Here is a 9,716-nt window from a genome sequence, read left to right on the forward strand (position 1 = left end):
CTAGGTCTCTTTCCATGTAAATATAGAGTAGTTTTACTTCTTGTATTTGCATTATGATTTTCTAGCTTATTTATGTCTACTCCTATAACTTAAGTTTTTATTTTTATGATATATATAAGGAGGGTATAGTCGTAGAAGTTTTTTGCAAGCAATCAAATCTCTCCATTAGTGTCTCCTCCCCTCCTGGCACCACGCTGGCTTTCTTTCAATCATTGTTCCTTGTTAATACAAGCAAGCTTTCATTCATTTTTTTCGTTACAAATTGCGATTCTGACATTGGCTTTCCCGCACGGCACTAACAGTCTAGTCTAGCATGCGGAGCGGTCCTTCGACTGGCAAAAAGTAATCACACGAAAGTCGGTTGCATTGCCTTACGTTGCCCTTCCTGGGTATCTCAGGAAGGCACCTCACAACAATACCCAAATCAAACATGTGATATGGATATATAAAAAAAAATATTTTATGCATACAGTGTTTTTAAAAATATATTCTAAAATTTTGCAGCAAAAGCGCATGCACACGAAAAGTGTGATACGTCAAGAACGTCTAATTTCTTCACAATACATCAGATATTTAAAGACGTGCTTTTCTAGTATAGGATACACGGAAACTTTAGTATTTCTCTTTGAAAGTTTACTTATGACAAAGACTGGACCGAATGAATCGCACACATCGATTGCCATTAAATTCCACTTTTAAATAACTAATAAGAATACCACAAAAGATGAAGCAACTATCCATGCATGGGCGTACACGCCGCTCACATAGTAAAATCAATACCAAATCCTAAGGGAATTTCCCCCCCACAAGGTTAGGCAAGTCACTTACCTAGTAACCGGACAACATAGTAATGGCCACTGTGCCGTCGTCCGGTGGTGAAAATCCACTGGACCAGTCCCAAAAGATGCCCAATCCAAAGGCGTACAAACCCCAATTGGGCGCTCCATTAAACTCAAACCCAAATGCTTCAGATCTCTTTTTGGGTGACGCGATTACTGTAGCTCGAAATCGCAATGGAACTGCTAGAATTTTCCAGCACGATTCTTGTTCGGATTTTGCAATTCGAAGCGATGGGGTTTGTTTTCCACATCAAGAGCTATCTCTTCGACAAAAATCGGGGGATTTCATTGCTGGTATAATGAGTTCTAAGAATCTCTGTTTTAAAAGGCATTTCTGGGGCGAGCCCCAGGGCGAGGCGTACCAAAAATGCCCAGGGGCGATGGTGTGGGGCGAAATTCTCAAGAGGCGTACGCCCCGTAATTTGGGGCGTACGCTCGGGCATACGAGGCGCGTTTGTTTTTAGGCCCCAGAGAGTTTTTCAAATTAAAACAAAATTTGTTGAATTAATCCTTCATATAATACCCAAATTCTCAAAAGTCAGTGTGGTAATTACTCAAAAGGTTTAAAAAGGAACTCAAAGGTATTTAATTTAAAAGTAAAGACCTTTTTTATTGATTTAAGGCTAAGAATGACGATTTGAGCAATTTCAAGGTTGCCATGGATGAGCATCTTTCTACCAATCCTTTAGATGTGGGAAATACTAATTCTACTCCAAATCCCATCGCTTCGTATGCCGCAAGGTTAATGACAAACAGGTCTGTCCAAAATCCAACAACAACGAAGCTAAATCCTATCGAGCTTATACATGGAACTCCAACTCTAACGTTTTCTATGGAGGAACAAGAAGAATTTACAAGGATGGAAAGATTACACCAGGCCATTGTCATCAAAGTTAATCAAGTTGTACCAGATTTGAAGTTATGGAAAAATCTACTGCCCAAACACTTTGGCGTAAAGGGCAACTGTTTGATAGGTTTACTGGTTCGTCAATAACTTTTGGTTCGTTTTGATCAATATGATGATTTTGTTATAGCTTTATCGAGATCAGTAAACTATCTACCATTCAATTGGGAAGAACATCAACTTAGAATTTTTCCATGGACACTTGATTTCAATCTTAAAAAGAAGACGTCAATGGCTGCAGTGTGGATTACGCTGCCCAATTTATCACCAGACCTCTTCGCAAGAAGAGCTCTAATGTCCATAGTAGCAGCTGCTGGAAAACCAATTGCAATCGATAAGGCGACACAAGCAAACACACGACCAAGTACAGCTAGCGTAAGTGTTAACCTAGATTTACTAGCCAAACATCCAAAGGAAATAAAATTGCAATTCTTGAATAACTGCACTGGAAAAATAGTTGAAACAGTTCAACAGATTGTATATGATAACATGCCTCTGTACTGCATATGTTGCAAACATCAAGGGCATGATGAAAGCATGTGTCACATAATTTTGACAAGGAATCGTGATAGTGGACTGAATGAGGAAGCTAAGGAATGTGAGGATCAAGTTGCTGTGCAGAAATTTCAAGGGATTTGCAACAAATTATCAATGAAAGGCGACAGATATATGGTGCAACTGCAGGACAAAAATTACAGGAAATGGTGGTTGATACAACTTCTATTATTGTTTCAACTGCTGCTCCAGGTTTAGATGTTGGGGATATATTTGAGCAACCTAAAATTGCTGCAATTCCTGCTGTGAATGATCGATCTAATCCAGATTTTGATGTCCCTGCTTCTACAGTTCTTGCAAGGTTGAATAACAATGTTGTTGTTGAGAAGTGTTTACCTGTTCCAGCTTTTAATTCAGTACATAGACAACACTCAGCTACTGTAGTGTCAAATCTAGAAACGACTGTTCCCTTGAATTTTACATTTGATCGAACTCTGGCTATGGGTGCATCTGCTCCTACTGTGACTGACAGTGTACCAGTGGTTACTAATGTTGTTGTGCAGGATGGTAAGGAGCTTGGTCGAGTTGCATCAATTGGGCAGACTACAATGCAACAAGCAGCTACAAGTGGTAAACAAACAGACCTGAAAGGTGCTAATGTCCAAAAGGAGGGACAAGAACTGAAAGATGCAGCTGCTTTGTTTCATGTTCCAGCTGGGGTTGTTAAGGGGCTATGTCTAGGGCAACAATTTAATAAGGCTGGGCAGGTGTTGTCAAGCACAACTGGTGCAGCTCCAGTAGTTGTAAAAAATAAACTTCCAGCTGATATCCCTGCTACAAGAGCTTTGGCAATGATTTACAAGGCAGTGGGAAAGGAAATTGATAAAGCAACAGCAGTGGGAAAGGCAATTGATGATTGTGTGAAACCAACTTCATTGCAAGCTACTGCCACGACTAGCATGCACTCGGTGGAAAATTAACTAAGGGTGATGGAGATATAAAGAACACATTTGGGGATGATTGGAAAGAAATAGTGAGATCTGATGGGAGGCAAGGAACAACGCCAACACTGAAGAGTAAAAAGCAGCAGATGAGTGCAATTTCTACTGCTACTGGACCAAATATGTTTGCTGCACTTGTGGATGAGGATGAAGTTTTCATAAAATGAACAACCATAAATGAAGCTAAGGTGCAGGAGCGTAAAACCATCGCCAATGAGGCTCAAAAGAGTTCGAATACAGGGAGGAGGAAAATGCAGCAACAGTCTAAGCTAGCTACTGAAGAGGATTTGCAGCAGCTAGATGATGAGGCAAGATCAGTAGCTGAAAAAACCTATTGTACAGTTGCTGAAAAGCATCAAAATATTACAAATGGCATACGTGCTCGACTTGAGACCGTAACTGTTGATGATAAAACTGGCCAGGGAAGTAAAGTACCGGATGTTCTTGTTAACGAGAAGAATCATTCTATGATGGAACATGGGAAGGATGTGCAACAATTGAATGCTGACGCGATGTTAATCAGTGGAAAAAACAGCACTCTAGACAGTGCAAAACAGCAGCATAAGAAGACGTATGCAACTGGACAACAACAACTAAGCCATAGTGCAGAAGACCGAATCATCAATAATGTTTAATTCCAGGTGACCTCAAAGATGGCTCAAAATGGGCAGAAAAAATCGAGTAAAAACAAAAATGCTCAATTGGAAGATTCCATAATGCTATTCAACAACTAGAGAACAACTTACGTGTTGAAATTTGGGAAGAAGGCGAGGAAGAAGATTTTCTTGATTACTACCGAGCTGAGGCGGATAGATGTGGAGATTTTTCTCCTACACATAGTGGAAAAAACAACAAGGCACACACACGGGAGAATCGTTGGGATGGTAAAGTGAATGAAGGAGTAACACTTAGGATACTCCCAACGAGAGATGCAAAGCGAAAAGGGACAGCCCCGACCACATCCACAAAGTCCAATCCATCGAAGAAGAAATGAGGAATTTTGAAGATGTATTGAAGATAGTTGAAGAGGATTTTAAGGAGCTACAATTTGAAGAACTCACAAGTATCATGAATGAGGGGCAAGAATCCAATTTCTACCTTATTTTATTTTATCATTTTCTAAGCATTATCGTATGTAATATCATCATAGAGTGTGTTATAAACTCTATGATGATCATAGAGTACTTACTTTTTTTCAGTTCTTATTTTTTACACACTTTCTAAAAGATGAGGTTGTTCATGCCTCAATAGGAATTGCAAGGTAAGGTCTAGCTCAGTATGTGTTTGGAGATCACTACTGTATCTTTTGACCCCTTACTTGTACTCTTCCTTTGTGGTTTTTTTTTCTTTTTCTTTTATTATTAATACATTAGCTACTGGGCAGACCGTCCAGTAGTATAATTGGCTAAAACAAAAGTATCCATGCATGGTTGCTGAGTAGCTGTAACGACCTAACCAGTCGTTTTGATTTCTAGATCCTTGTCTCCCTAAATAAGACCCCCTCCCCAGGTCATTTTTATATTTTTATGAATTGCGGGGATGGTTAGTTTGGGATTTGGAAGGTTTCAGGTTGAAATCGAACACTTGGTTCCTTAAGGTTGGCTAAAAGCCTAAGTTTGACCTTGGTTAATATTTTGAGTAAATGACCTCAAAACCCGGATTTGATGGTTCCAATAGGTTCGTATGATGATTTTAGACTTGGGCATATGTTCGGATCGGGTTTTGGATGACCTGGGAGCGTTTCGGCGCTTAATAGTGAAAATTGCCTTATTGAAGGTTTTATAGTTCTTTAAATTTGGTTTGGAGCAGGTTTTGTTGTTATCGAGGTCCGTTTTGGATTCCGCCCCTAGGAATAGTTCTTTATAGTTATTTAAGACTTGCATACAAAATTTAGTATCATTCTGAGTTGTTTAGGCATGATTCAGTGCGTTTTGAGCTAATTGGAAACTTGAAATTCATAAATTGGTTCAATTTAGTTATGGGGTGTAACTCTTAGTTTCGTTGTTATTTTACATATTTTGAGAGTTCAAGCAGGTTTGTATTATGTTTATGGACTTGTTGGTGCATTTCGACGGGGTCCCGAGTGGTTCGGGTGTGTTTCGAACCACCCAGAGTTGAGTTGGAAAAACTAGAATTTCAAGTTCGGGTTTCCTTCTTCGCGAACGTGGAAGGACCCTCGCGTTCGCGATGAAGGATTTGGGAATATGGGTGATTGTTCTTCACATTCACGGGTAGGGAGTCACGTTAACAAAGCTTTGAGATCCCAGGCCTATACGTTCGCGAAGGCCCTCTCGCGTTCGCATAGAAGGATTTTGTGACAAGGGTCTAAGGGTCGTTACTCTTCGCGTTCGTGAGGGGCTTATCTCATTCGCGATGCTTGGACTAGCCTAACCTTCGCGATTGCGAAGACCCTGTTGTGTTCGCGAAGAGGAACTTGAGTGCCTGGGTAAACTTTGCCTTCGCAAACGCGAGGCCCTTACCGCGTTCTCGAAGAAGGGGGCAACTGTGCTGGGCAGAATGTTTTAAAAACGGGACTCAACCATTTTTGAGCCCATTTACTGCATTTTTGGGAGATTTTGGAGCTTCTTGAGAGGGGTATTCACCTAGAAACTTGGAAGTAAGTAAATTCAACCTATTGTGAGATAAATACATAGATTATGGGTAGATTTTAACATGTAATTGTGAAAAGTCATTGGTCTAGATGAAAAACCTAGGTTTTGATAACAATAAGATTTTAACCACGAAAATGGTTATGGAATGAGATGAAAATTGTATACTTGAGTTCTTAAGGTTATGGGTAACGATTTCCTTCCAACATTTCCGAAATCTGGGCACATGGGCCAGGGATGAGTTTTAGAAATCTTCCAAATTTGGGTTGGGTAATTACTCTAATAGTTAAATTATGAACTTTTGAGCATGTATTATTTAAATTATATAATATTTGACTAGTTTCAAATTTTTCGGCACCGAGTTGAGGCTTTAGAGCGAAATTATAACCGGGAAGTGAGCTTTGAGACAAGGTAAGTCTCTTGTCTAACCTTGTAAGAGGGAATTTTCCCTATAGGTGATTCAAATTAATGTTGCTTCTAATTGTAGGGGCTACGTACATATGAAGTGACGAGTGTCCGTACGAAGCTACTAATTTAAAGTGTGCACCTTACTTGTTAATTTAAAGTGCCTAAATTATATTAGAGCTTATTAAATAAAAGGGTGAAAGACCGTTAATGGAAATTGTATTACAAAGTGTATTAGCCTTAATAATGATTAAGTCAAATGCTTATAAAGTATCCTCTCTTCTTGTGGAGCGGTCCAAACTCCTTGGCAGTAGATAGATGCATCTATGGTTCATGTCGCTCGACCCTCGGCAGTGTACACATTATTCTGGATCGGGCCGTACGACCACGGCATAAATCGTGCTTAATAATAATACTTGGTGCCTTGATATTATGTTGTGAATTGTAAGGTTACACCTTGTAAGGAAACTGACTTATTTGAAATTATAAAAATTGTGAAAGAATTATTTACTCCTGCTTGTTAATGAATTTCTTTATTATTTACATAACTCATGTTTATTTAAAATTTCTATCTTAATAATATTAGGCCTTAGTAAGTGTCGAAGTCGACCCCTCGTCACTACTTCTTCGAGATTAGACTTAATACTTACTGGGTACATTTTGTTTATGTAATCACGCTACACTTATCCACCGACCGTGCATGATCTGAGGCAGGTGCATCAGGCAGTCCTACCGGCGCGCATCCCAGATATCCCGAGGTTTAGTGGTGAGCAGCTTACTATGCCGTTCTGCAGCTCCTAGAGTCTCTCTTTTGTATTTATATTCAGACAGTAGTTAGATTTTTGTATAATCTACTAGATACTCATACACTTGTGACACTAGGTCCTGGCACATACCAGTAGATTTGTGGTTTTGGAGTATTACTATGGTTATTATTGCACTCAGCTGCTTTTGTTTTATTTATTTAAACCTGTTATTTCTTAAATCTTTTAATTAAGGAAAAATTCAATTACTCATAAACTTATTAAAAGAGGAATAATCTGTCTAATTCACTAGTTGGCTTTCCTAGCGGTAACGTTGGGCGCCATCATGACCTATAGGGGAAAGTAGGTCATGATAACATGGTATCAGAGCACTAGGTTCACGTAGATCTCACAAGTTATGAGCAGGCCTAATAGAGTCTTGCGGATCGATGCGGAGACGTTCGTACTTATCTTCGAGAGTCTATACGGTGTTAGGAAACTACCCCTTTTCATCTTCTATCGTGTAGTTGATGTGTTACTAAGTATCTTTCTCTTATTCTCTCACAGATGATGAGAAAGCGCTCTACGGATGTTCCTGACTAGGGAAGAGCTGCTCCCCTTGTTGCTAGGGGGTGAGACTGAGGCCAAGGGAGGGCTCCATCCCGTGGTAGAGGACGAGGACATCCCAGCATTGCTCCCGCTATGCCGCCAGTAGATCCAATAGAGGATCCCATTATTGAGGAGCAGGGGAAGGTTCCCGTAGTAGAGCCAGCCCCGGTATATTTCATATTTGCACCGGGATTCTAGTAGGTCATGGGTCGTATGCTATGGTTAATGGATACTATGACTCAAGCTGGTTTATTTCTAGTGGACCCAGCCACATCTCAGGCAAGAGGGGGCACAGACCCCTACTGCTCAGGCTCCAGGGCATGCAACTACCGTATATCAGACCCCGGGTGCACTACCCGTGGGCAGAGCTCAGCAAGTTGGAGCAGCTATACCTGATCCCGGACTTGCTGCGATACGATCCGCAGAAGCTATTAGACAGATGGACCCGGCTTCATCCTCCTACTTTAGGAGCTGAGAGACATGAGGACCCCCAGGATTTTATTGATCGGTGCAGGGACAGACTACAAAACATGAGGATATTAGAGTCCCACGCGGTGGACTTCACCACCTTTCAGCTGGAGGGCAGGGACCGTAGATGGTGGCAGTCATACTTCTCGGCAAACCAGCAGGTTTTCCTCCCATGACTTGAGATCAGTTCACATGCCTCTTATTAGATAGATATATTCCACCATCTCAGAGGGAAGAGTTGCGGTTTCAGTTTGAGCAACTTCAGTAGGGTTAGATGCACGTGACTGACTACGAGACAAGTTTCTCTGAGTTGTCTCGCCATACACTTATGATACTTCCTACCGATGTAGAGAGAGTACGGAGGTTTGTCGCTATTTTTCACTCAGCTATCCAGGCCACCATGGCTCGAGAGGTGGATATGGGGACTTCTTACGGGCTAGTTGTGGAGATAGCTCAGATGATCAAGGGTGTTTTTTAGCAGAGCTGAGAGCGGGCGGCAACGAAAAAACGGTGCCGATATTCTGGAGAATCCAATGGTACCCCGACAAGGGGCAGGGGTCAGTCCGTGAGGGGTCAGCCTAGGAGGCCTGCATATCCAGCACTGCCGCCTCCTCAAGGTGCTCTAGTGCAGCCTTATTTCAGTGTTATGCTAGAGAGTTCTTACCGCCCACCAGCTATCTATGGTTCCTCCAGTGAGTATTCAGGCCATCAGGGTCAGACTTCAGGTCAGCAATCCACTGTACCGAAAGGTTGTTTCGAGTACGGGGATTTCAGTCATGTGCGGAGATTATGCCCCAGGCTTCGTGGAAAAGGAGTGCAGTAGGATCAATAGTCTATGATTTCAGCACCAGCCGCCCCACCAGTCGTCTGGCTATCCATAGGCGGGGGTCAAGTGGGTAAGGGCTGTCCTAGAGGTGAAGGCCAATCAGGTGGCGCTCTAGCTAGGTTCTATGATTTTTCGGCTAGACCAGATGTTGTGGCCTCAGATGTCGTGATCACAGGTATTGTTTCTATCTGGGGTAGAGATGCCTCAATACTATTTGATCCAAGGTCTATGTATTCATATGTTTCATCTCTGTTTGCTCATTTCCTGGGTGATTCTCATGAGTCCCTGGGTACTCCTATTTATGTATCCACTCTTGTGGGCAACTCCATTGTTGTGAATATGATCTATCGATCTTGCATCATTACTTTTTGTGGTTATGAGACTAGATTGGATCTTCTGTTCCTTGATATGACCGACTTTGAGGTCATCCTGGACATGAATTGGCTATCTCCATATCATGCCATCCTTGATTTCCATGCCAAAACTATTACCTTGGTGGTGCCAGAGTTGCCTAGATTGGAGTGGAAGGGTTCATCTATCAATGCATCTAGTCGGGTTATTTCCTTTCTGAAGGCTTGACACATGGTTGAGAAGGGTTGTGTGGCTTATGTGACCTATGTTCGGGACACTACTGCAGAGGTTTCGGCGATTGATTTAGTGCCCGTAGTACGAGAGTTCAGCGATGTATTTTCTTCTGATCTTCTAGGCATGCCACCAGATCATGATATTAATTTCTATATTGATTTGGCTCCAGGTATTGAGCCTATATCTATCCTACCGTACTGCATGGCTCCAAAAGAGTTCAAGGGGTTGAAAG

At 41.6% G+C, this 9,716-nt stretch overlaps 1 protein-coding gene across 1 annotated transcript; it reads left to right on the forward strand.

Annotated features, from left to right (window-relative positions):
* Positions 1 to 8,908: 8,908 nt before the first annotated feature.
* LOC138898195 (uncharacterized) lies at positions 8,909 to 9,478 on the forward strand. Its single transcript, XM_070184237.1, has one exon. It carries the CDS (start codon positions 8,909 to 8,911, stop codon positions 9,476 to 9,478), a length of 570 nt encoding a protein of 189 aa, XP_070040338.1.
* The last annotated feature ends 238 nt before the right edge of the window (positions 9,479 to 9,716 follow it).

The sequence above is a fragment of the Nicotiana tomentosiformis genome, chromosome 8, assembly GCF_000390325.3.
Source record: "Nicotiana tomentosiformis chromosome 8, ASM39032v3, whole genome shotgun sequence".
NCBI lineage: Eukaryota > Viridiplantae > Streptophyta > Magnoliopsida > Solanales > Solanaceae > Nicotiana > Nicotiana tomentosiformis.